At 45.0% G+C, this 27,275-nt stretch overlaps 1 protein-coding gene and 1 long non-coding RNA gene across 6 annotated transcripts in view; both read left to right on the top strand.

Annotated features, from left to right (window-relative positions):
* Positions 1–27,275, top strand: part of LOC307117027 — a 527,365-nt gene that overhangs the window by 72,860 nt on the left and 427,230 nt on the right. The gene's annotated exons all lie outside the window — the stretch shown is intronic.
* On the top strand, positions 6,373–17,196 carry LOC307117014 (bone morphogenetic protein 2-A). 5 transcript variants are annotated; one of them, XM_079801658.1, is made up of 10 exons: positions 6,374–6,521; positions 7,045–7,242; positions 7,323–7,450; positions 10,630–10,746; positions 10,832–11,012; positions 11,512–11,709; positions 11,790–11,917; positions 15,398–15,514; positions 15,600–15,780; positions 16,224–16,888. In XM_079801658.1, exons 2-10 carry the CDS (start codon positions 7,074–7,076, stop codon positions 16,631–16,633), a joined length of 1,629 nt encoding a protein of 542 aa, XP_079657784.1. In that variant the 5' UTR covers positions 6,374–6,521; positions 7,045–7,073; the 3' UTR covers positions 16,634–16,888. The 5 variants fall into 5 exon arrangements, with proteins under 5 accessions (XP_079657787.1, XP_079657784.1, XP_079657785.1 ...); XM_079801659.1 differs by lacking the exon at positions 6,374–6,521 and adding an exon at positions 6,626–6,696; XM_079801661.1 differs by lacking the exon at positions 11,512–11,709 and having other exon boundaries at positions 6,373–6,521.

Here is a 27,275-nt window from a genome sequence, read left to right as displayed (position 1 = left end):
ACTCGTGGTCAGTCTACCTCAGATGTTTTAGACATTATGGCTGATAATCTAAATCCTTATGGAGAAAGATCAATGGGAGTTTTACTTCCTGTTTGCGTCTGTAGATTTCTCATAAATTCATCAAAAGTTTACATTCTAAATGCAATCGCAAGCGATCGCTGTCTGCACCCTGTCATCATCAACACAAAGCTCTCGCTCTTCTGTACAATGCTGTCGGATCCAAATATGGTCATCTCCTTTTTATCAGCAACCAATCGTGAAAGTAAAAGGGGTGATTTAACTCTAAATGCGCAATCTCATTGGCTGATGCAAATTTCTGTGACCCATTTTCTCAAAATGACTTTTCTCTCCAAGTCCAAAATCTCCACTTCAGAAGCAACTACAGTAGAATAAACTATATACACCAAACTTTCCAGTCTTGTTCCTAGTTATATTATAAAAACATGTACAGAGGGATTTGTAAATATATAATTCCTAACCTGATTTATATAACATTTTATTATTTTATTTTTTTTAAGGCTATTGACACTATTCTGATTAACAGGATAACAAAAGTAGACATTAATCCCTCTGTAAGTTTTTCCCCAATTAATATGTGAACACAATGAAAAAAACAATTTTGAACCTGGCTTTATCCAATAGCTTACTCAGATTTTGTTTTTTTAAAATATGTGCAAATTAGCGCATATATAATTAGATAGTGCCTAATTTGCATATTTAAACATTAAAAAAAAAAAATCTCATCTTTAATCAACTGGGAAAGTTGGGAAAGTTTCATAGTAATATCTGCTTGTTAAAAACTGGTAACCAAACCAACTGGTTGTTTGGTAACTCGTAAAATATGTACGAATTAGCAAAAATCGTATGAATTCGTACGAGTGAGGTCATATCAATTCGTACGAATTAGCCACCTCGTAAAATTAGTACGAACTGCCGTGAGATCGGGCTGCATACACCGGTAGGCAGTGGCCCACCTTACCGTGACCACGATGCGGTCACCCAGAATTTATAGTTTACCCACCTCTTTTTTTACCACTACACCTCTGATCCAAACACTGAGAAACTGCCAGCATTCACTCGTTCACAAGCCATGATCTCTTGAGTGTTTGCATGGGCCAGATTCTCTGGGCGGAGGAAAGGGAGGTAACCGTTCCTGCTTTGACGTCAAACCAGGAGACTTCAGGATTGGCTCGTCTGGCCTGTCATTTTCTCAAAGGCAGAGAAAGACAGCCAGAACTCGATTTTACACTGATCAACATTTCTATCCACTTGGGGACAATATTCAGGCTAGGGGAACTCATATTAATGTTGAAATACCTCATAAAATGAAAATTTCATGCCATGGGACCTTTAAAATCCAAAAAGGTGCACTATGTAACTTTTCCGTCTGCTAGAGGTCGTCTATTCAAAACAAATGTGTAGTTTGATGACGAATCTTGGGACATGTGGAAACGGTATTCCCTGGTGGCTGTGGCTCTTTCAGCAGATAATGCGCCGCCACAAAACAAATGGTTCAGGAATGTTTTGAGGAGCACAACGAGTTTGAGGTGTTGACCCGGCCTCCAAATTCTCCAGATCTCAATCCAATCGAGCATCTGTGGGATGTGCTGAACAAACAAGTCCGATCCATGGAGGCCCCACCTCGCAACTTAAAGGACTTAAAGGATCTGCTGCTAACATCTTGGTGCCAGATGCCACAGCACACCTGCAGGGGTCTAGTGGAGTCCATGCCTCGACGGGTCAGGGCTGTTTTGCCTGCAAAAGAGTGGACCAACACAGAGTCATAATGTTATGCTTGATCAGTGTATGTATTATATATTAGTTTTTAATATTTTTATATTGTAATCATTTCACACACCATCGGGCCCTAAAAAGCTAACCCCATTGGAATTGCTCTGTTTATTTGATTTGTGTTCCTATTTCTACCTCTCAGTTTTTCTCTTTCATTGCCAGTGTGTTTTGTCTATTTGATTACAAGTTTACTTCAATTGTTCTGTTTTTGTTTATGTAACCCAGCTTTCTGCCAGTGATTCCTGTCTCTGACTTGCCCACTGCATTATTTCTATCTGTCCTTGCCTGCGATTTAGCATTTGTCAAGGGATCGTCTGCCCGGGTCTGAACATCTGCCCTGATCTGAACATCTGCCTGTTCTTGAGGATTGTGTAAACTGGCTGCCTGCTCGGATTTGGATTTCGTCCTGTTCCTGGGACGTGCTCATCTGTTGCTTCCTGACATCGTCCTCTGTGATCTAGCCGCACCGCCCGTATGGACTCTGATCTTTTGCTGGGAAATTGATTGAATGTTATTACTCAGTAAAATGAGTCACATTTCCCTTTTCTCCCCCTTGAGATCCCTGACAGAGTGTGTATTTATATACAGGGGGAGTGAAGAAGAGTAAAAAAAAAAAAAAAGTTTTTTTTTTCATGCTCACAGTTTTTGTCATACTGTCTAAACTGTTTGCGTGAAGCACTATAAAGTTATATAATTTAGTCTTTATACAGTTAATTTAACTTAATGAATACTGACCAGAGTCCAGAGAGGGCTCCGGCCCGAGCACAGAGTCCAGAGAGGGCTCCGTCCCGAGCACAGAGTCCAGAGAGGGCTCCGGCCCGAACACAGAGTCCAGAGAGGGCTCCGTCCCGTGCAGAGAGTCCAGAGAGGGCTCCGGCCCGAACACAGAGTCCAGAGAGGGCTCCGGCCCGAACACAGAGTCCGGAGAGGGCTCCGTCCCGTGCACAGAGTCCAGAGAGGGCTCCGGCCCGAACACAGAGTCCGGAGAGGGCTCCGTCCCGTGCACAGAGTCCAGAGAGGGCTCCGTCCCGAGCACAGAGTCCAGAGAGGGCTCCGTCCCGAGCACAGAGTCCAGAGAGGGCTCCGGCCCGAACACAGAGTCCGGAGAGGGCTCCGTTCCGTGCACAGAGTCCAGAGAGGGCTCCGGCCCGAACACAGAGTCCGGAGAGGGCTCCGTCCCGTGCACAGAGTCCAGAGAGGGCTCCGGCCCGAACACAGAGTCCGGAGAGGGCTCCGGCCCGAACACAGAGTCCGGAGAGGGCTCCGTCCCGAACACAGAGTCCGGAGAGGGCTCCAGCCCGAACACAGAGTCCGGAGAGGGCTCGGTCCTGTGCACAGAGTCCAGAGAGGGCTCCGGCCCGAGCACAGAGTCCAGAGAGGGCTCCAGCCCGAGCACAGAGTCCGGAGAGGGCTCCGTCCCGAGCACAGAGTCCAGAGAGGGCTCCTGCCCGAACACAGAGTCCGGAGAGGGCTCCGGCCCGAGCACAGAGTCCGGAGAGGGCTCCGTCCCGAGCACAGAGTCCGGAGAGGGCTCCGTCCCGAACACAGAGTCCGGAGAGGGCTCCAGCCCGAACACAGAGTCCGGAGAGGGCTCCAGCCCGAACACAGAGTCCGGAGAGGGCTCCAGCCCGAACACAGAGTCCGGAGAGGGCTCCGTCCCGTGCACAGAATCCAGAGAGGGCTCCGTCCCGTGCACAGAGTCCAGAGAGGGCTCCGGCCCGAGCACAGAGTCCAGAGAGGGCTCCAGCCCGAACACAGAGTCCGGAGAGGGCTCCGGCCCGAGCACAGAGTCCGGAGAGGGCTCCGGCCCGAGCACAGAGTCCGGAGAGGGCTCCGTCCCGAACACAGAGTCCAGAGAGGGCTCCGGCCCGAGCACAGAGTCCGGAGAGGGCTCCAGCCCGAACACAGAGTCCGGAGAGGGCTCCGGCCCGAGCACAGAGTCCGGAGAGGGCTCCGTCCCGTGCACAGAGTCCAGAGAGGGCTCCGTCCCGTGCACAGAGTCCAGAGAGGGCTCCGTCCCATGCACAGAGTCCAGAGAGGGCTCCGTCCCGTGCACAGAGTCCGGAGAGGGCTCCAGCCCGAACACAGAGTCCGGAGAGGGCTCCAGCCCGAACACAGAGTCCGGAGAGGGCTCTGTCCCGTGCACAGAATCCAGAGAGGGCTCCGTCCCGTGCACAGAGTCCAGAGAGGGCTCCGGCCCGAGCACAGAGTCCAGAGAGGGCTCCAGCCCGAACACAGAGTCCGGAGAGGGCTCCGGCCCGAGCACAGAGTCCGGAGAGGGCTCCGGCCCGAGCACAGAGTCCGGAGAGGGCTCCGTCCCGTGCACAGAGTCCAGAGAGGGCTCCAGCCCGAGCACAGAGTCCGGAGAGGGCTCCGGCCCGAACACAGAGTCCGGAGAGGGCTCCGTCCCGAACACAGAGTCCGGAGAGGGCTCCAGCCCGAACACAGAGTCCGGAGAGGGCTCCGTCCCGTGCACAGAGTCCAGAGAGGGCTCCCCCGTGCACAGAGTCCAGAGAGGGCTCCGGCCCGAGCACAGAGTCCAGAGAAGGCTCCGGCCCGAGCACAGAGTCCGGAGAGGGCTCCGTCCCGAGCACAGAGTCCAGAGAGGGCTCCTGCCCGAACACAGAGTCCGGAGAGGGCTCCGGCCCGAACACAGAGTCCGGAGAGGGCTCCAGCCCGAACACAGAGTCCGGAGAGGGCTCCGTCCCATGCACAGAGTCCAGAGAGGGCTCCCCCGTGCACAGAGTCCAGAGAGGGCTCCGGCCCGAGCACAGAGTCCGGAGAGGGCTCCGTCCCGAGCACAGAGTCCGGAGAGGGCTCCGTCCCGTGCACAGAGTCCAGAGAGGGCTCCAGCCCGAGCACAGAGTCCGGAGAGGGCTCCGGCCCGAACACAGAGTCCGGAGAGGGCTCCGTCCCGAACACAGAGTCCGGAGAGGGCTCCAGCCCGAACACAGAGTCCGGAGAGGGCTCCGTCCCGTGCACAGAGTCCAGAGAGGGCTCCCCCGTGCACAGAGTCCAGAGAGGGCTCCGGCCCGAGCACAGAGTCCAGAGAAGGCTCCGGCCCGAGCACAGAGTCCGGAGAGGGCTCCGTCCCGAGCACAGAGTCCAGAGAGGGCTCCTGCCCGAACACAGAGTCCGGAGAGGGCTCCGGCCCGAACACAGAGTCCGGAGAGGGCTCCAGCCCGAACACAGAGTCCGGAGAGGGCTCCGTCCCATGCACAGAGTCCAGAGAGGGCTCCCCCGTGCACAGAGTCCAGAGAGGGCTCCGGCCCGAGCACAGAGTCCGGAGAGGGCTCCGTCCCGAGCACAGAGTCCGGAGAGGGCTCTGTCCCGTGCACAGAATCCAGAGAGGGCTCCGTCCCGTGCACAGAGTCCAGAGAGGGCTCCGGCCCGAGCACAGAGTCCAGAGAGGGCTCCGGCCCGAGCACAGAGTCCAGAGAGGGCTCCGTCCCGTGCACAGAGTCCAGAGAGGGCTCCGGCCCGAGCACAGAGTCCGGAGAGGGCTCCGGCCCGAGCACAGAGTCCAGAGAGGGCTCCGTCCCGTGCACAGAGTCCAGAGAGGGCTCCGTCCCGTGCACAGAGTCCAGAGAGGGCTCCGGCCCGAGCACAGAGTCCGGAGAGGGCTCCGGCCCGAGCACAGAGTCCAGAGAGGGCTCCGGCCCGAGCACAGAGTCCAGAGAGGGCTCCGGCCCGTGCACCATACGCAGCGCGCTGCATGTTAGGATGACAAAAAGTTTTAAAAGTAAAATTTTTAGTCTGGTCATGCCTCAGCAGTCTAATGGCTCTCATCAATGTCAAAATGATTGAGATGGCCAATCAAATCAAAGTAGACGGGGTTTACGTTCTCTTTTGGCTTGTTCACAGTCTTCACACAGACAAGCACGTCAATCTATCACTTAATGCCATTGCGGGGACACTATTCTTTCTGGTGAAATCACAAAACACCCAACAAATGTGTCCCTGCTCTTAATATACAATCATTGAACATCTTTTAATGAGAAAAAAAAACTAAATGAGGGCAGATTAGAACCTGTAACCTTCGTCACGGTTAGCAAATATTCTACCACCAGACCACTAGAGAGTTAAAAAATTAATAGCGGATATATGTATTTATTCACTAACGGGAAGAATCTCAAGACTAACAATATATTTGACGCAATTAATGCATTATTATTAGCAAATATTCCCAAATGATTATTTCCAAACTTTTTTGTGAATTTTCGTTCACTGCTCTATTTCATTATGCTTTATAAAAATAAAAAATAGGTCCCCCCCCAACGTTCAAGACATGGTTACGGCCTTGCATTAACTCATGATTATCTGTGCATTAATTAAGCATGAATTAATGCATATTAGTGCACCCATATTGTAAAGTGTTACCAAGTCTTTAAAGTTTAACATATTTGAATGGAAGCGAAGTCCCGAGTGTCAGTGGCCTACATGTCAAAGGCTGTTAATCATTAAAGACACACAGATGCCTTACAGAAAACGGCTGCGTGAAGGGCAAACACACGTCAGGTAACAGTGGGTAAATCTTCACTTCCATTTGCGTCATAGTCATGTCATTGCGTTTGCTTCTGTCACTATGGGGGGACCTGGCCGAACAGAGATAACAGACAACAACCTGCTAAAGCCAACAAGGACATGCAGCAATTTCCAACATTTGTCTCTTCATTGATGTTATCGTCTAATGACGTCTAAACCAGATCCAACCCACCATAAGTCCTGAAGTAAGCTGTAAAAATATACATATTTGTGATAGGCCTATTTAAACAAAAATAGGCTATGGCAACTATCAATGAGGCATAAACACATACATTTATTCATGGAATTTGTCACAAACAAAAGATGGCATGATCAAAACTTGCCTATAGAGGCTATACCTACCCTACATTTTTAGAAAAGGTTAGTATAAGAAAAAAGGCGGCCTTAATGGTGTATGTGTCTGATTCATTAAAATGAGGCATGCAGTTTATTTAACTTTAGTCATGATGTTTGGCTTGAAAGGCTGCCTGTTCACTCTTATCTGTGCAGGGTGAGCAGACAAACCCTTGTGTAAACTGAGATGTACATTTATAGTTGGTTTGAATGCACTGTCACACCAGTCCATCTCAGCTGCAGGTGCAAACTCATACTAGAAGGGAATATTCTGGTTGTTGCATTGATCCGCACAGTCAGACATGAACTTACTGAGCATTTACCTCTTTGGGATTTTTGCTTTTGTGTCATCCGATGCCATTTCTGCCTCGACAGATGCGCAAAAGATACCTAATGCAATTAAGATGCGCAACTGGAATGAAATATTCCAGAAAAAAGATTTGACACGCAATGCTCCGACCAATTGGAAGGCACCTGAGTTCATGATGGAGTTATATGATGCCTTTGTGCACTCGAACGGAACGCTGAAACACAAGAAAGTGCTGGAAGGAAATACTGTTAGAAGTTTCAAAGGTGTGTAAATATAAATGGTGAATGGCTGATGTTACAGTGGACGTTTAGATGCTAATGCAGAGATTTTGTTTCTAATCTAGGACAATCCAGTGGCTCATATCACTTCTTTAATCTGACATCATTTGGACAGGACGAGCGCGTGACCAAAGTAGAATTCCGAAGGTTTCGCCGTAAACAGCCTTTTATGGGACGGCATCATTTTTACAAAGTAAGTTGGGCATTTAAACACTTCAAAAGCCGGTTTAAGTGTATGCAGAGGCTTATACAGCTACTATCTCTATATAGCCTACTATATATATTCTAAGAATGTTTTGCTAACGTTCCCTTTAAGTTATGAAAACGTTATTTCTGAATGTTTTTCTTCTCTGATTATTCAAATGTTGACGCTCTAAAACAAGTAGTAACATTTAAAAAAAACATTAGACAAACTGTTTTAGAAAAAAAAGAATGTTCCATGAAAGATGTATGAATAATATTTTTGTGCTAACATTTTGAGAACATTATTTAAAAGTAGGGGAGACCGGGAATGGGTTGTAACACTTTTTGTTTGAGCATCAGTCACTCAGTGTTTTTTTGTTCAAATTTTGATACATGGTAGCCACATTTGTCTGCTACAAATATAACTCACTTGGACATGTACTACACCAGGGGTTTTCAAACTGGGGTCCGGGGAGCCCCAGGGGTCCTCCAGAAGGTTCTACGGTGTCCCCAGAAAAGACAAAGCAAAAATGGATAAAGTCTACCAAACAGTTTCATTTCTAAATGTTTCTCTCCTCTCTTGCCGTCTACATACTTTCTAGAATTGTATATGTTTTACTTTGTATCTTTCTGGTTTTTCTCACTATAGTCCCCTTTATATTGCTCACTGGGGTTTCTTAATGCAGTGTGTAAGCTGCTTACATAAATTTATTCTGAAAGTTGCTTATACAAATCATTTTTAATTGAAAATGTTCTTCTTCAGGTTTATACATCCAACATTAAGTATAGCCAATTTACGTTAGGAAACAATATGTTGCATTTATAATGTCACCCTAACTATTTATCTAACAGTTTAAATGTTTTTTTTTTTTTTCATACATAAATATATAGAGATGGATTTCAGGAAGGGGGTCCTTCATAAAAGGTTCATCATATTTGGGTCCTTTGCATCATAAAGTTTGAAAACCGCTGTACTACACAATCACAGATTATGTGAGTTAATGTCAAATAAAAAGAGTTCCGTTGTTACAACTACTCTACTACTGGGGTGAGTTGTAACTAGTTGGGGATAGTGTAACACTGAGAGGTAATTTAATGAAATAACACCCACACTATCCAGTTTTTGAAGCATAAAGAAAGAACAGTTTTCAACAACGTGAAGAATTTAAACGTACAAAAATTTCAAATGCAGTGTAAAACAATTGTTGCGCGTTTGTGTGTTTGAGTGTGTGTGTGTGCGCGCGCGCGTGTGTGTGTGTGTGTGTGTGTGTGTGTGTGTGTGTGTGTGTGTGTGTGTGTGTGTGTGTGTGTGTGTGTGTGTGTGTGTGTGTGTGTGTGTGTGTGTGTGTGTGTGTGTGTGTGTGTGTGTGTGTGTGTGTGTGTGTGCGTATAAGTGTACTGTATTCCTGTCACATACGGGTTCAGTCACCAGCTATATGTTTCCAAGGTCCATCAATTTTTATATGAATTTTGAGATATTGCCTAAAAAACACTGGATGGAAACATCAAGATACACATAGATTCTAATAATGTGCTCAAAAAACTTGTGCATTCAATTGAGGCAGATAATTTGGACCCACTTTATATTAGGTGGCCTTAACTACTATGTACTAACATTTTAATTAATAATTTGATACAATGCACTTATTGTGCACATACATGTTTTTACATTGTATTTACATTTTTAAAAATACCTGTAATTCATTTCTGTATAATTACATTTATAATTACACTGTTGACCCTTCCCTTACACCTAACCCTACCCTTAAACTTACCCATACCACCACACCTGTCCCTAACTTTACCTGTATCCCACCTCAATATTAACAAAAGTGTTTTACAATGCAATATGAACACAATAAATACATTGTACTTATTTTCTGACGTAAGTACATAGTAGTTAAGGCCACCTAATATAAAGTGGGAACGATAATTTTGAGCTGGTAAGAAGACATGCGCATAAACTATGATGGAAACACATTTACTGAATAAATCCCTTTATACGCAACAACAACAACAACAACAACAACAAAAAAAACTCATGTGACTTTGCCTAGCAGACGATGTGATTGATAACTGGACTCATTGGAATCATCATAGGGGTTGGTTGTAACATTTTAAAATAAACTGTTACAACTATCCCCACCCCTAACAGCCATAGCTTACATTTTTAGCATGTGGGTTTGAAGTTAGCATAAATACAAAGCATCAAAATAAGCTAGAGAAATAGCTACTTCATGTCATTTAAGTCAAATAATTGTCCCTATAAATTCAATGATTGCTAGACAAAACATAATCTGGTGAAAAATATTACTTTCTTACCTGAAAATCTGTTTTTTGGTCATTAAATCAATATATTTGCTCACAGTCATGTGCAATTTCTCCTGTGAGCTCAAAAAGAAGATGGGAGTGTATGATATTAATTCCATTACCTCAGCTCTTTTCTGAACGGTCAAACTTACAGTGTTACAACCTCCCCAGTCTCCCCTACACTCTCAGAAAAAAAAGGTACAGTGGAGGTACAATTTTGTTCCTTTGGGAACAAAACGTATAACTGTACCTTTAAAGGTACACAATTGGTTCTTACGGTACAATTAAACCATTGGCAGGCAAGTTCAGTCCTAGTGAGTCGCTGTCCTGCAGAGTTTGTCTCCAACCCTGAAAGACATCTATAGAAGCTCTTATTGAGAATTAACAGAGGTTTAGATGTTGGTTTTATTCAAAATATTTGGTCACCATTATTGTGATCAGTGTTTCCTTTAGACTCTTGGCTTTTATTTGAGTTTGTGGTTTTTATTACAGTATTAACAAAACATAGAATCTGTTCAAATCAAAAGAGGCCATAAACAAAAATCATGAAGAAAAACGTTTGACTAAAATCATCACTGACTAAAACTATTAATAAATAATATTCACCAACAATACTTTCTTGCCACAGATCAGGCATTCTGAATTTATATTTTTAAATACATTCTAGGGGGGAAAAAGTTTAGATGCACACAGATATCAAGAATCAGCACATGAATCTCAACAATGGTACATACTTAATGCTGCAATGCATTCTGGGAGCCATGAGTTTTATACTATGGTGGCTTAGTAGGGTTGGAGCTAAACTCTGCAGGACATCAGCTCTCTAGGACCAAACTTGCCTACCCCTGACTTAGAGGTACAAAAATGTATGTGTTTTAGGTCGACCTGTATGAAGCGCTGGACAGCAGATCTAAACCTTGCCGAGGAAATTTGACAAGCTCAAGTTTATTACCGGTCTACACCAAAGGATGGGAGGTATTCAACCTCACACAAATGGTAAATAAAATTCACTGTGAAGAAGAAAATCATTTGTAACATTTGGTTTTTGCCGCTGTCGCAATAACTCCTCAATTATTAACAGATGACCGAATGGATTCTTCACAGCTGTACAAATAATGGTAACCTGGTCGTGACTGCTTTGACCTCGGATAACTGGTTTGAGTCCAGAACTAAGGAATCGCTGTCGGATGAGACAAATGCATATTTAGTTATATATTCAGATGACGGACGAAAGCACTACCAACACCCACCTTTCCACACAGGTACAGTAGTTGAGCCATAAAACATACTGAGATTCTCCAGGTACAAGTATAATATATGAGTGTTTTCTAGACTATGAGCACTTTTGGCTCTGTGGTCTTTCAGAAAATAAACTCTCTTAAAGCACTTTCTCTTATGGACATACTAAGTTGAAATGGACACATCTCAAATAGTCTGATGGGAGGGAATTTTAATATGTTAAGACTGAAAGTCTGGGTTTGCAACAAGGGTAAAACGATATAATAAGAGGCATTTGAAAAGTAACAAAAATGATTGGTGATGGCCTGGGAAAATTGTCCAGAACATTCGTTGGTTTATAGTTTATAGTTGGTTTGAATGCACTGTCACACCAGTCCATCTCAGCTGCAGGTGCAAACTCATACTAGAAGGGAATATTCTGGTTGTTGCATTGATCCGCACAGTCAGACATGAACTCACTGAGCATTTACCTCTTTGGGATTTTTGCTTTTGTGTCATCCGATGCCATTTCTGCCTCGACAGATGCGCAAAAGATACCTAATGCAATTAAGATGCGCAACTGGAATGAAATATTCCAGATAAAAGATTTGACACGCAATGCTCCGACCAATTGGAAGGCACCTGAGTTCATGATGGAGTTATATGATGCCTTTGTGCACTCGAACGGAACGCTGAAACACAAGAAAGTGCTGGAAGGAAATACTGTTAGAAGTTTCAAAGGTGTGTAAATGTAAATGGTGAATGGCTGATGTTACAGTGGACGTTTAGATGCTAATGCAGAGATTTTGTTTCTAATCTAGGACAATCCAGTGGCTCATATCACTTCTTTAATCTGACATCATTTGGACAGGACGAGCGCGTGACCAAAGTAGAATTCCGAAGGTTTCGCCGTAAACAGCCTTTTATGGGACGGCCTCATTTTTACAAAGTAAGTTGGGCATTTAAACACTTCAAAAGCCGGTTTAAGTGTATGCAGAGGCTTATACAGCTACTATCTCTATATAGCCTACTATATATATTCTAAGAATGTTTTGCTAACGTTCCCTTTAAGTTATGAAAACGTTATTTCTGAATGTTTTTCTTCTCTGATTATTCAAATGTTGACGCTCTAAAACAAGTAGTAACATTTAAAAAAAACATTAGACAAACTGTTTTAGAAAAAAAAGAATGTTCCATGAAAGATGTATGAATAATATTTTTGTGCTAACATTTTGAGAACATTATTAAAAAGTAGGGGAGACCGGGAATGGGTTGTAACACTTTTTGTTTGAGCATCAGTCACTCAGTGTTTTTTTGTTCAAATTTTGATACATGGTAGCCACATTTGTCTGCTACAAATATAACTCACTTGGACATGTACTACACCAGGGGTTTTCAAACTGGGGTCCGGGGAGCCCCAGGGGTCCTCCAGAAGGTTCTACGGTGTCCCCAGAAAAGACAAAGCAAAAATGGATAAAGTCTACCAAACAGTTTAATTTCTAAATGTTTCTCTCCTCTCTTGCCGTCTACATACTTTCTAGAATTGTATATGTTTTACTTTGTATCTTTCTGGTTTTTCTCACTATAGTCCCCTTTATATTGCTCACTGGGGTTTCTTAATGCAGTGTGTAAGCTGCTTACATAAATTTATTCTGAAAATTGCTTATACAAATCATTTTTAATTGAAAATGTTCTTCTTCAGGTTTATACATCCAACATTAAGTATAGCCAATTTACGTTAGGAAACAATATGTTGCATTTATAATGTCACCCTAACTATTTATCTAACAGTTTAAATGTTTTTTTTTTTCCATACATAAATATATAGAGATGGATTTCAGGAAGGGGGTCCTTCATAAAAGGTTCATCATATTTGGGTCCTTTGCATCATAAAGTTTGAAAACCGCTGTACTACACAATCACAGATTATGTGAGTTAATGTCAAATAAAAAGAGTTCCGTTGTTACAACTACTCTACTACTGGGGTGAGTTGTAACTAGTTGGGGATAGTGTAACACTGAGAGGTAATTTAATGAAATAACACCCACACTATCCAGTTTTTGAAGCATAGAGAAAGAACAGTTTTCAACAACGTGAAGAATTTAAACGTACAAAAATTTCAAATGCAGTGTAAAACAATTGCTGCGCGTTTGTGTGTGTGTGTGTGTGTGTGTGGGCATGTTTTCGTGAAATATCAGGACACAAATGTGTATAATGACATGGGTATGACATAGGTATTACAAAAAGAGGGTGAAATATGAGGACGTTCCCCATGTCCTCACTTTTCAAAATGCTTATAAATCACACAGAACAAGTTTTTTTTCACAGAAAGTGAACTGCACAGTCTCCTGTGAGGGGTAGGTTTAGGGGCAGGGCCAGTGTAAGGGGATAGAAAATACGGTTTGTACGGTATAAAAACCATTACGCCTATTGAATGTCCTCACATTTCACAAAAACAAACATGTGTGTGTGTGTGTGTGTGTGTGTGTGTGTGTGTGTGTGTGTGTGTGTGTGTGTGTGTGTGTGTGTGTGTGTGTGTGTGTGTGTGTGTGTGTGTGTGTGTGTGTGTGTGTGTGTGTGTGTGTGTGTGTGTGTGTGTGTGTGTGTGTGTGTGTGTGTGTGTGTGCGTATAAGTGTACTGTATTCCTGTCACATACGGGTTCAGTCACCAGCTATGTTTCCAAGGTCCATCAATTTTTATATGAATTTTGAGATACTGCCTAAAAAACGCTGGATGGAAACATCAAGATACACATAGATTCTAATAATGTGCTCAAAAAACTTGTGCATTCAATTGAGGCAGATAATTTGGACCCCATATTAGGTGGCCTTAAATACTATGTACTAACATTTTAATTAATAATTTGATACAATGCACTTATTGTGCACATACATGTTTTTACATTGTATTTACATTTTTAAAAATACCTGTAATTCATTTCTGTATAATTACATTTATAATTACACTGTTGACCCTTCCCTTACACCTAACCCTACCCTTAAACTTACCCATACCACCACACCTGTCCCTAACTTTACCTGTCTCCCACCTCAATATTAACAAAAGTGTTTTACAATGCAATATGAACACAATAAATACATTGTACTTATTTTCTGACGTAAGTACATAGTAGTTAAGGCCACCTAATATAAAGTGGGACCGATAATTTTGAGCTGGTAAGAAGACATGCGCATAAACTATGATGGAAACACATTTACTGAATAAATCCCTTTATACGCAACAACAACAACAACAACAACAACAACAACAACAAAAACTCATGTGACTTTGCCTAGCAGACAATGTGATTGATAACTGGACTCATTGGAATCATCATAGGGGTTGGTTGTAACATTTTAAAATAAACTGTTACAACTATCCCCACCCCTAACAGCCATAGCTTACATTTTTAGCATGTGGGTTTGAAGTTAGCATAAATACAAAGCATCAAAATAAGCTAGAGAAATAGCTACTTCCTGTCATTTAAGTCAAATAATTGTCCCTATAAATTCAATGATTGCTAGACAAAACATAATCTGGTGAAAAATATTACTTTCTTACCTGAAAATCTGTTTTTTGGTCATTAAATCAATATATTTGCTCACAGTCATGTGCAATTTCTCCTGTGAGCTAAAAAAGAAGATGGGAGTGTATGATATTAATTCCATTACCTCAGCTCTTTTCTGAACGGTCAAACTTACAGTGTTACAACCTCCCCAGTCTCCCCTACACTCTCAGAAAAAAAAGGTACAGTGGAGGTACAATTTTGTTCCTTGGGGAACAAAACGTATAACTGTACCTTTAAAGGTACACAATTGGTCCTTAGGGTACAATTAAACCATTGGCAGGCAAGTTCAGTCCTAGTGAGTCGCTGTCCTGCAGAGTTTGTCTCCAACCCTGAAAGACATCTATAGAAGCTCTTATTGAGAATTAACAGAGGTTTAGATGTTGGTTTTATTCAAAATATTTGGTCACCATTATTGTGATCAGTGTTTCCTTTAGACTCTTGGCTTTTATTTGAGTTTGTGGTTTTTATTACAGTATTAACAAAACATAGAATCTGTTCAAATCAAAAGAGGCCATAAACAAAAATCATGAAGAAAAACGTTTGACTAAAATCATCACTGACTAAAACTATTAATAAATAATATTCACCAACAATACTTTCTTGCCACAGATCAGGCATTCTGAATTTAGATTTTTAAATACATTCTAGGAGGGAAAAAGTTTAGATGCACACAGATATCAAGAATCAGCACATGAATCTCAACAATGGTACATACTTAATGCTGCAATGCATTCTGGGAGCCATGAGTTTTATACTATGGTGGCTTAGTAGGGTTGGAGCTAAACTCTGCAGGACATCAGCTCTCTAGGACCAAACTTGCCTACCCCTGACTTAGAGGTACAAAAATGTATGTGTTTTAGGTCGACCTGTATGAAGCGCTGGACAGCAGATCTAAACCTTGCCGAGGAAATTTGACAAGCTCAAGTTTATTACCGGTCTACACCAAAGGATGGGAGGTATTCAACCTCACACAAATGGTAAATAAAATTCACTGTGAAGAAGAAAATCATTTGTAACATTTGGTTTTTGCCGCTGTCGCAATAACTCCTCAATTATTAACAGGTGACCGAATGGATTCTTCACAGCTGTACAAATAATGGTAACCTGGTCGTGACTGCTTTACCCTCGGATAACTGGTTTGAGTCCAGAACTAAGGAATCGCAGTCAGATGAGACAAATGCATATTTAGTTATATATTCAAATGACGGACGAAAGCACTACCAACACCCACCTTTCCACACAGGTACAGTAGTTGAGCCATAAAACATACTGAGATTCTCCAGGTACAAGTATAATATATGAGTGTTTTCTAGACTATGAGCACTTTTGGCTCTGTGGTCTTTCAGAAAATAAACTCTCTTAAAGCACTTTCTCTTATGGACATACTAAGTTGAAATGGACACATCTCAAATAGTCTGATGGGAGGGAATTTTAATATGTTAAGACTGAAAGTCTGGGTTTGCAACAAGGGTAAAACGATACAATAAGAGGCATTTGAAAAGTAACAAAAATGATTGGTGATGGCCTGGTAAAATTGTCCAGAACATTCGTACTCGTATAACAATAATAAAAAAGTTGAGTTTAGATAAAGAAAAATCAACCTCAGGGACATAAAAGTACCCAGAGTTGAAGAAAGACTCAACTATAATGCATAATTAGTGTCTCATTGTTGACTCTCTTTTATAGGACAAAATACCAGCACATCCCTTAAATTCCTTGAGCCTACAGGACATTTAGGGAAGTCAATGCGGAACCGCAGGAGCGTGCGTGCATTAACTTCTACATGCCAGAGAACAAGCCTCTACGTAGACTTCACTAAGATTGGCTGGTCAGGGTGGATAATATCTCCCAAAGGTTATAACGCATATAGCTGCATGGGCTCATGCCCGTTTCCGCTGGGCGGAGGTCTACGGCCTACGAATCACGCTACCGTGATCTCCATCATGAACATGCTGGAACAATCACATAATGTAGGGAAGCCGTCCTGCGTGCCTGATGTGCTTCACCCCATCACCCTCCTGTACATAAATGATGAGGAAAATGTTGTAGTAAAACAGTTCCCCGACATGGTAGCGGCCAGTTGTGGCTGCCGTTAAAATGCGAAATGACAAGATATAAAAGTATCTGTGGATGTGTATTGTTCGAAGCGATCAAATTTAGATAGCATTAATATAAGTGGATATTTGTATGGGTATTTGTAAGTCTAAACCAAATTAAAGATATTGAATGCAAGCGATACAATAATGTCTTTTCTAAGTGTGAAACCATGAACCATGTCTATCATTATGAGCCATCTACTGTGTGCCCTTTCATCTACCACAACTCTATTAAACTTGTTACATTTAAGGCTTAAAGTTTGTTCTGCCAGTACATGTGTTGAAATAGTATGTCATCCTGAGAAAGACGTGCATTTTGTCAGACAATTGACCCAGATGAGTCATCCTGACTTCCTTTATTTTCTCAGCCAATGATGTGTGTTATGAGAAATACCACATAATGTTGCAACCCAACTTTACAGCAGTTTTAGCAGGTGATGATAAGACACTTGCAGACCTCCTATTCACCACTTTCGCTCGCTAAGAACTTTTGACTGGTTCATCCCTTATAATTGATAAAAAGTAAAAAGTCTTAAGAGATAAAATAAACACTTTAAATATACAATTATTTTATGGCGCTTAAATCTTTCTTACTTTTACTGTAAGCTACCGAAAGGCTTAATAGGTAGACTAATAATGTCTACTTCTAATGTATTACTTTAACTAATCAAGAGCAGAATACAATTTAAAAAAGTGTTAAAGTTATTATATTTTTGTTCCTGAAATCCACCCTTCTGCTGGGATCAGTATAATCCAGATTTTTTGGATCAAAGGTATCTCAATCTTACTAAAATGTTTTGAACAACACAAACTGATGATTTGATCCAGATCAAAACCAAGATTGGATTTCGTGATCTAATCTGATTTATTGTTTTGTGATATAAGGATTTACAGAATCCTTTTTTATGTTTTGAACAACTCATTTTCAAGTTTTGATCCAATCCGTAAGATGAAATCCGATTATATTAATTTTGAAATTCTGGCCCCAAGGTACTGGGTTGATACAATGAGCAAAAGGTTCTCCAGTTTAGTGGCATGTTTTTTTGCTTGAGGCACTTAATAATAACCCTTACGAAAAAGAGGTTTATTGAAGTCTCTTAAACTAAACTTTCTTTCAGTGTACTTTATATGCACTTTTCAGAAATATACTTAAAATTGCACTTAAGTACTTGATTTATGACAGAAAATTGTCGGGACTGTGGATTAAAGGAGGACTCAAAGTGCAGTGAACAAGGAAGTGGTTTATTCGGGGAATAAACAGTGTGAACAATCAAACAAAGTGAGGAGGTGACAGTCTACGGAACTGTTTGGTGGCTCCCACTGTATCTGCGCACACTACAGCAGACACACAGGCTGGAGAGACCACCGAGAGAACGGGGGACAGATAGACCCAGCAGAAGACGAGACCGAGCCCAGCAAGGGAATACGGCTTGCTGAAAAACTCCTCGTCTACGGGTCCTGGGCACAAAACCAAACAGGTAAGACACAGAGCAGAAATGCAGAGCAGACACGTAACATTCACACGACATGAAGTGATCAACTGACAACAGAGGTAGACACAGCTGGGCATATAAAGGGTAAAGGGAACGAGCGACAGGTGCGGGAGATCAGCCCGTGATCAAACTGATAATCCAATCACGAACTGCAGAAAAATGACAGGACAGGACAAACAACAGGAAGAGCCGATGTCACACCCTGAACCTGTGACAGAACCTGTGACAGAACTGTGACAGAACTCGGCCTCTTGGGAGGGAAATAATGGGGGCTGGTAGCCTAAACAGCACTGGAAGGGTGATAACCCCGTAGACGAGACCGGGAGTGAGTTATGGGCGTACTCGACCATGGTTAACCTGGAACTCCAAGTCGACGGCTCTGCCGACGCCACACAGCGCAGGACTCTCTCTAAGTCCTGGTTTGCTCGCTCCGCCTGACCGTTCGTCTGCGGGTGATAACCGGAGGATAGGCTCGCCGTCGCCCCCAGCTGTCGACAGAACTCTGTCCAATATTTAGACACAAATTGGGGACCCCTGTCAGAAACCACGTCAACCGGGAGGCCATGAATGCGAAAAACGTGGTCTAAGACAATGGCCGCTGTCTCCCTCGCTGAAGGTAGTTTGGGGAGGGAAATAAAATGAACCGCCTTCGAGAACCTGTCCACCACCGTAAGCACCACGGTATTGCCACTGGATTAGATTAGATTAGATTCAACTTTATTGTCATTACACAAGTACAAGTACAAGGCAACGAAATGCAGTTTAGGTCTAACCAGAAGTGCAATAGCAGCAAGTGCAGGATATACAACGTTTGCATAAGTGCAGGACATGGATATGTACTGAGTATATATAAATATGTCTATAAATAGAGAGATGGTTATTACTATAAACAGAATTTACAGGTGAATATGTACAGTGAATAATATACAGATGGTTAATACTATAAACAGAATTTACAGGTGGATATGTACTATGAATATAATATAATATACAGATGGCTATTACTATAAACAGAATTTTACAGATAGAGGTATACAATGATATGTTAGGCTAAAATGAGGAATATGGCAGTGGATTAAGGTAGTGCAATAAATTATGGACAGAAGCTATCCGAAAAAAAGTGTAAAAGTGCAGTGGAAGTGATTGCATATTACAGTTAGAAGTACGGTGCAAAATACAAATGTAAACAGTAGGTACTGTAAATAACAGTCGGCAGTGCAAATGAGCATAATCCAGTTACGGTGTGGTAGTGCAAAATGAATAAGTAAACAGTTGTTTCTGTAATAAAGAGTCGGTAGTGCAAATAACAAAGTGAAGGTGGATGTGAGGTAGGAGAGTTATCAGTATATGAGGGGAGTGGATCAGCGGGGGTTTGAGTTCAGTAAAGAGACAGCTCTGGGGAAAAAACTGTTCTTAAGTCTGCTGGTCCTGGTCCGGTGGATCCTGAAACGCCTGCCGGAGGGCAGGAGAGAAAACAGTCTGTGGGCTGGGTGAGAGGAGTCCTTGAGGATGCTGCGAGCTCGATGCAGGCAGCGTTTCCTCTGGATGTGCTCGATGGCAGGCAGTGGAGTCCCTGTGATGCGCTGGGCAGTTTTCACCACCCGCTGCAGTGCCTTGCGCTCCGCAACAGAGCAGCTCCCATACCACACTGCCACACAGTTGGTCAGGATGCTTTCTATTGCGCAGCGATAGAAGTTCACCAGGATAGCCGAGGAGAGCTGATTCTTCCTCAGTGTCCTCAGGAAGAAGAGGCGCTGGTGAGCCTTCTTGACCAGGCTGGAGGTGTTGGTCGTCCACGACATGTCCGCCGAGATGTGGATCCCCAGGAACTTGAAACTGGAGACACGTTCAACAGCCATTCCATTGATGTGGATGGTGTCGTGTGTGCCTCTTGACTCCTTCCTGAAGTCCACGATGAGCTCCTTCGTTTTGGTGGTGTTGAGGAGCAGGTTATTATCAGCGCACCATGTGGCCAGGTGCTGGATCTCCTCCCTATAGGCAGTCTCATCGTTGTTGCTGATGAGACCAATCACCGTTGTGTCGTCCGCAAACTTGACGATAGAATTAGATCCATACACAGGCTTGCAGTCGGCGGTGAAGAGGGAGTAGAGAAACGGACTTAGCACACAGCCCTGTGGTACACCAGTGTTGAGTGTGATGGATGTGGAGCAGGTGGATCCTGAACGAACATTCTGGGGTCTGTCAGTTAGGAAGTCCAAAATCCAGTTGCACATTGAGGTATTGATGCCCAGGTCTCCAAGTTTGGCTATTAACTTGGTTGGGATGACAGTGTTGAATGCTGAGCTGAAGTCAACAAACAGCATGCGTGCGTAAGTGTTCTTATGGTCCAGGTGAGTGAGCACAGAGTGCAGTGCCATGGAAACGGCATCCTCTGTGCTCCTATTGCTGCGGTAGGCAAACTGGTGTGAGTCCAATGTGGATGGTAGAGAGTCTTTTAGGTGTTCCAGGACCAGCCGCTCAAAGCACTTCATGACGATGGGTGTGAGTGCTACAGGGCGGTAGTCATTAGGGCACCTCGGGTTAGAGTGTTTTGGCACTGGCACAATGGACGTGCGTTTAAAGCATGAAGGTACAGCTGCTTGGGCAAGAGACAGGTTGAAAATGTCTGTAAAAACCTCAGCGAGCTGCTCCGCACATGCCCTGAGAACACGACCAGGGATGTTGTCTGGTCCAGCAGCCTTGTGCGCGCTGATCCGGCTCAGTGACTTGCAGACATCTGTGGAGGAGAGTGTGATTGGTGGGTCAGCTGAGGGTTTGAGCTTGGTGGCAGTTTCTCTGTTGTCTCTTTCAAAACGAGCGTAAAAGTGATTTAGCTCGTTCAGGAAGTTGACATCAGTGGCTGCGGGGGTGGAGTGGGTGGGTTTCTAGTCACTGATGGCCTGGATGCCCTGCCACATGCGTCGAGGGTCAGAGTTGGAAAAGTGACCCTCTATCTTTAGCTTGTAGCAGTGCTTGGCCTTTTTGATGCCCCTCTTCAGGTTTGCTCTGGATGCGCTGTAGGCTTGTGCATCTCCTGATCTGAAGGCAGTATTGCGTGACTTCAGCAGGAGTCGCACTTCCCTGTTCATCCATGGCTTCTGATTTGGGTATGTGGTGATCTGTTTCTGGGTTGTAACACTGTCAATGGTGGTATTGATATGATCCAATACAGAGGAGGTGTAGGAGTCAATGTCCGTGTGAGCGCCACTGGTGGCTTGAGAAGCAAACACACTCCAGTCTGTGTGTAGAAACCTTTCCTGGAGTGTGGAATCAACCCCCGCAGGCCACACCTTGATGGTTTTCATTGATGGCTTCACACGGTTGATGAGGGGTGAATATTTGGGGATGAGGAACAAAGAGATGTGGTCTGACTGTCCCATGTGGGGGAGGGGTGTCGCAACGTAAGCTCCCGCCATGTTTGTGTACACGTGGTCTAAGGTTTTGTTTCCTCTGGTGTGGCAGGAAACATGCTGGTGAAACTTGGGTAGCACTGACTTTAAGTTTGAATGATTAAAGTCACCTGCAACAATAAAAGCAGCTTCCGGGTGATCAGTCTGTTGTTTACTGATGGCTGCATGAAGTTCTTTCATAGCAAGCTTGGCATCAGCATCCGGGGGAATATAGGCTGCAGTTATAATGGTGGAAGTGAACTCTCGCGGCAGATAAAATGGTCTACATTTAACCATGAGAAACTCCAGGTTAGCTGAACAATGACTCCCAACAATAACAGAGTTTGTGCACCAGGCTTTGTTAATGTAAATGCACAATCCACCACCTCTGGTCTTACCGGAGCCATCTAATGTTCTATCCGCCCGGAGCGTGTGGCATCCCGCTAGCTCAATAGCGGTGTCCGGTATTCCGCCGTTTAGCCAGGTTTCCGTGAAGATTAGGACGTTACAGTTCAAAAGTTTCTTGCTGTGTGTGATGCTGAGTCGAATCTCCTCCATTTTGTTCACTAGCGACCGTACATTGGCAAGGAAAATACTGGGTAAAGAGAGCCGATGTGGGGTAAGCCTTAGCTTTAGCCTTAGCTTAGCTCTCAGACCACCGCGTATTCCCCGCCTTTGTTTACGATCTCGGCGCCGCCTGCGAGCACTTCCGCCCGGCCGGGCAGAGTGCATAGCCTCGGGTGTTCTAGCGATCTCAGGAAGGAGTCGAAGATTGTCCATAAAACTGTCGGAAATTCGCAAACCAATATCCAAAATCTCACCACGGGTGTACGATGTTAAGGCACAACTATTCTGAACGAACAGACCCGAGATGAGCAGGAAAAATACCGCAAAATTGCAGAATCTGGAGAGACCCAGAGCCTCGCGAACTACTCGCGCCGCCATCTTGAGCCTATCTTGAGCCTGGATGGGGGTAGACCCGTGACAAAGTCCATGGCTATGTGTGACCAGGGTCTCGAAGGGATTGACAACGGTCGGAGTAGCCCTGCCAAGGGTCGATTAGAGCCCTTACCCACCGCACACGCCGGACAAGCAGATACGAACTCCCGAGTATCCTGCGCCAGCGAAGGCCACCAGAACCGCTGCCTGATCAACGCACCTGTTCGAGCCGCTCCCGGGTGGCAAGCTAGACCGGATGAGTGACCCCACTGAAGAACGGCAGTTCGGACCGACTCCGGCATGAACAGCAGACCCACTGGGCACCCCGCAGGAATAGTGACGTCGCGTAACGCCTCACGGACCCTGGACTCCACTCCCCAAGTAACCGCCGCGACCACCTGGCTGGGGGCCACGATGGTCACCGGGGAAGTGGGACTAGCCTCAACCTCAAAAATCCGTGAGAGCGCATCGGGCTTACCGTTCTTACTTCCGGGGCGATATGAGATGTTAAAATCAAACCGGCCGAAGAATAGTGCCCAGCGAGCCTGCCGAGAATTTAGCCTCTTCGCGGACCTAATATATTCTAAATTCTTGTGATCGGTCCAAACTAAGAATGGAGACCCCGCGCCCTCTAACCAGTGACGCCACTCCTCCAATGCCAACTTTACAGCCAGTAACTCCCTATTCCCAATGTCGTAATTCCGTTCCGAAGGAGTGAGACGATGAGAAAAGAACGCGCATGGGTGTATTCTGTCGTCCGAAGGTGACCTCTGAGACAAAATCGCTCCCACTCCCACCTCTGACGCATCCACCTCCACAATGAATTGACGAGACGGGTCTGGGTTGGTAAGAATGGGAGCCGAAACGAAGCGACTCTTAAGTTTCTCAAACGCCTCCTGAGCCTGCGTTGACCAACAGAAACGAATTCGTGTGGAGGTGAGATTCGTCAGTGGTAGGGCGACCTGGCTAAAGTTCCGAATGAATCGGCGGTAAAAATTGGCAAACCCCAGAAATCGCTGGACCGCCTTACGACTATCTGGGGTAGGCCAATCAGCAACCGCTTTTACCTTCCCAGGATCCATTCGGATGCCCTCGGGCGACAGAACGAAACCCAGGAACGGAACCGTCCGTGCGTGAAACTCGCACTTCTCCACCTTAGCGAACAAACGATTCTCAAGTAGTCGCTGTAACACCCGCCTGACATGCTGGACATGGTCGCGCTCATTCTGGGAGAAGATCAGGATGTCGTCGAGGTAAACAAATACAAACCGGTCGACCATGTCTCTGAGCACGTCGTTGACGAGTGCCTGGAAGACCGCTGGGGAGTTTGAGAGTCCAAAGGGCATGACCAAATATTCAAAGTGACCTGTCGGGGTATTAAAAGCGGTCTTCCATTCGTCCCCCTGCCTAATCCGAACCAGGTGGTAAGCATTGCGTAGGTCCAACTTCGTAAAGATGGTTGCTCCCTGCAAGAGTTCGAACGCTGAGGACATCAACGGCAAAGGGTGGCTATTCTTTACCGTGATGTCATTCAGCCCTCGATAATCTATGCAGGGACGCAAAGAACCATCTTTCTTCCCCACGAAGAAGAACCCCGCCCCGGCCGGAGAGGAAGAAGGACGTATAATACCGGCCAAGAGAGAATCGCTGATGTATCTCTCCATGGCCTCCCTCTCAGGACCGGAGAGCGAATAAAGACGCCCCTTAGGTGGAGAATTGCCAGGTAATAACTCAATCGCACAGTCGTACGGGCGGTGCGGAGGGAGAGATAAAGCTCGGGACTTACTGAACACCGTTCTTAAGTCATGGTAAGCCTCTGGTACATCCGCCAGGCTCACCGGTTCCTCCTGTAACGCAGAAACAGACATTAAGGGGGAAGAAGCAGACACCAAACACTGAGACGAACAGAATGGGCTCCACGCCAATATAGAACTTTGAGCCCAGTCAATGTGAGGGTTATGCTTAGTCAACCATGTGTGCCCCAAAACCACTGGAGCAGAGGGAGAATGAATTAATAGGAAGCGAATCTCCTCCGAATGATTCCCAGAGATGGTGAGGCCAACAAGTCTTGTGGAGTGAGTAATTCTTGTGAGGGGTGTGCCACAAAGTGTTCTGGCCGAAATCGGCTCAGCCAAACGAGAGCTAGAAATGCCCAAGTGCTCAGCCAGTCTAATATCCATGAAATCACCCTCTGCCCCAGAATCAATTAAAGCTGACACCCGATGAGCCGCTCCCCCGAACTGCAGTAAAGCCGGGAGTGTGGAACGACCACCAGATGGCAGTAGCGTGTTCGTAACGCTCACCGTGCGTCGTCCTCTGAAGGATGCGCGTCGCCCCTTTAAGGGACAAACCGCCGCCATGTGCCCTGCCTCTCCGCAGTAGAGGCACAAGTTGTTGGTGAGGCGATGCTGTCGTTCAGCGACAGTCAGATGAGTTCTCCCGATCTGCATGGGTTCCTCATCAAATGGGCCGAACTGCTGTGATGTAGCCCTCCCCGTGCTCTGTGCATTGCTGGCAGATCTGTGAGGGAGCCCCGCCCCTCGATGCTGGGAACGAAGGGAAATCCGGTTATCCACCCGGATAGCGAGGTCCACCAGACCGTCAAGGGAAGGGGGTAACTCCAGTGAGTAAATCTCATCTTTTATGTGCTCAGCTAAGCCATGGAGAAAATGGTCCCACTGAGCCTTTGCGTTCCAACCACAGGATGCCGCGAGGGTACGGAACTCAATCGAGTATTCTGACACGGACCGGGCACCCTGCTGTAATAGCGACAATGCACGTGCCGCCTCGGTGCCCAGTGCCGAACGGTCAAACACCTTGCGCAGCTCCGCTGAGAAGTCCCACATAGCCGTTCCCCACTCTCTCGCAAGCCCAGTCAGGTGCATGATCACGAAGGCCACCTTAGACCTCTCTGTCGTGAAGCAGGACGGCTGAAGTGAAAAAGTTAGCATTGTGAAAGGAACGAACGACATGAGTTGGGCTCACCGGAATATGGAGCTGGAGGATTCAGACGAGGTTCAGACTGGCGGCTGTTCACTCTCTCAGTGTCAGGTTGACTCGGTGTGGGAACCACGGCAGGATGTGGCATTAACTGTTCCAGTCGCTGGGTAATTTCGGCTAGCTGGCCTGACATCTCCGTCAGGGCATGATGAGAAGCGGACAACTCCTCCTGCTGCCTTCCAAGCAAAATGCCCTGTTGAGCAATAGCATGTCGCAACTCAAGTTCGCCCGCTGAGTCCATCTTGGTCAGTTGATTCTGTCGGGACTGTGGATTAAAGGAGGACTCAAAGTGCAGTGAACAAGGAAGTGGTTTATTTGGGGAATAAACAGTGTGAACAATCAAACAAAGTGAGGAGGTGACAGTCTACGGAACTGTTTGGTGGCTCCCACTGTATCTGCGCACACTACAGCAGACACACAGGCTGGAGAGACCACCGAGAGAACGGGGGACAGATAGACCCAGCAGAAGACGAGACCGAGCCCAGCAAGGGAATACGGCTTGCTGAAAAACTCCTCGTCTACGGGTCCTGGGCACAAAACCAAACAGGTAAGACACAGAGCAGAAATGCAGAGCAGACACGTAACATTCACACGACATGAAGTGATCAACTGACAACAGAGGTAGACACAGCTGGGCATATAAAGGGTAAAGGGAACGAGCGACAGGTGCGGGAGATCAGCCCGTGATCAAACTGATAATCCAATCACGAACTGCAAAAAAATGACAGGACAGGACAAACAACAGGAAGAGCCGATGTCACACCCTGAACCTGTGACAAAAATGTGTAATTATATCTGGCCTGTACTTGTACGAAATCTTTTGATTGAGATATATATTTAAAAGTGTAATGAAGTAGTAAACTTGGCTTGTTGTGTTTTACTCTTTTGATTGAGTAGCCTATTACAGTTTTTTTGGATTGCTTAAGCACGATTTTCAAAACAGGGCCCGCGTTTTCAAAACACTACACACAATTAGCACAACCACACACCCAATTAGCAAAACACTACAGATCCTTTGCATAATTAAACACTCAAAAACAAAACTTTGTTACCATATGAAACACACACGTTTCACATTAACATACTCTGTTTGCATGAGTTACACTCTGCTGTGATAAACCTAAAACACTTTTAGCACTTCTACTTCCCTATGATTAGAGTAGGCTACCATCAACAAAGTACAAATATAATGTAAAGTCACCAAACACCACACAAGACCAATGTTGCAGACTGAAGAAACTAATTTATTTGTCAACACGCCCAAAATGTTGACATGGAGATCCAGAATACTGTAACAAAATGTCACTTCACATATTGTACTGTAAGTTCAAGGAACAAAAAAAACTATACATCGTCTCTTCGCCTAGCTGGATCTGGCCAGAGAATTTCATCAACATCGCAGGCAATGTTGTCATTGGCAAGACACCTTGGAAAGAAACGTCTTGAATGACGAATCCATCCTTGCATTGCTGCAACCTCCATCTGGTCACAGGCCTCCTCCATGGCTTGGATGAGGGGTACCTCAGCCTGGAGACGGAGATCATATACCTTCCACCGCCATGCCGAGAAAAACTCTTCTATAGGGTTGAGGAATGGAGAATATGGTGGAAGATATAGGATAGTGAAATGTGGATGTTGCTGAAACCAGTTCTGAACCAGAGCAGAGCGGTGGAAAGACACATTGTCCCAGACAACAATGTATTGCATATGATCAATTTGATTAGCTGCTGTTATGTTGTGCAATTGGTCCAAGAATGTAAGTATGAGTGCTGTGTTGTAAGGGCCCATATGGGCATGGCGGTGGAGGACCCCATTCTGTGT

This window comes from Gobio gobio (genome assembly GCF_949357685.1).
Source record: "Gobio gobio genome assembly, chromosome: 20".
Taxonomy (NCBI): Eukaryota; Metazoa; Chordata; class Actinopteri; order Cypriniformes; family Gobionidae; genus Gobio; species Gobio gobio.
Note: the sequence above shows the minus strand (reverse complement) of the source record. Positions and strands in the feature narration are given on the sequence as shown.

Coding starts and splice junctions, on each gene's coding strand:
- LOC307117014 (XM_079801657.1), top strand. CDS start 6,972: ATGAACTTACTGAGCATTTACCTCTTTGGGATTTTTGCTTTTGTGTCA. Junction 7,451..10,629: donor GACGGCATCATTTTTACAAA/GTAAGTTGGGCA, acceptor TATGTGTTTTAG/GTCGACCTGTATGAAGCGCT. Junction 10,747..10,831: donor TATTCAACCTCACACAAATG/GTAAATAAAATT, acceptor AATTATTAACAG/ATGACCGAATGGATTCTTCA.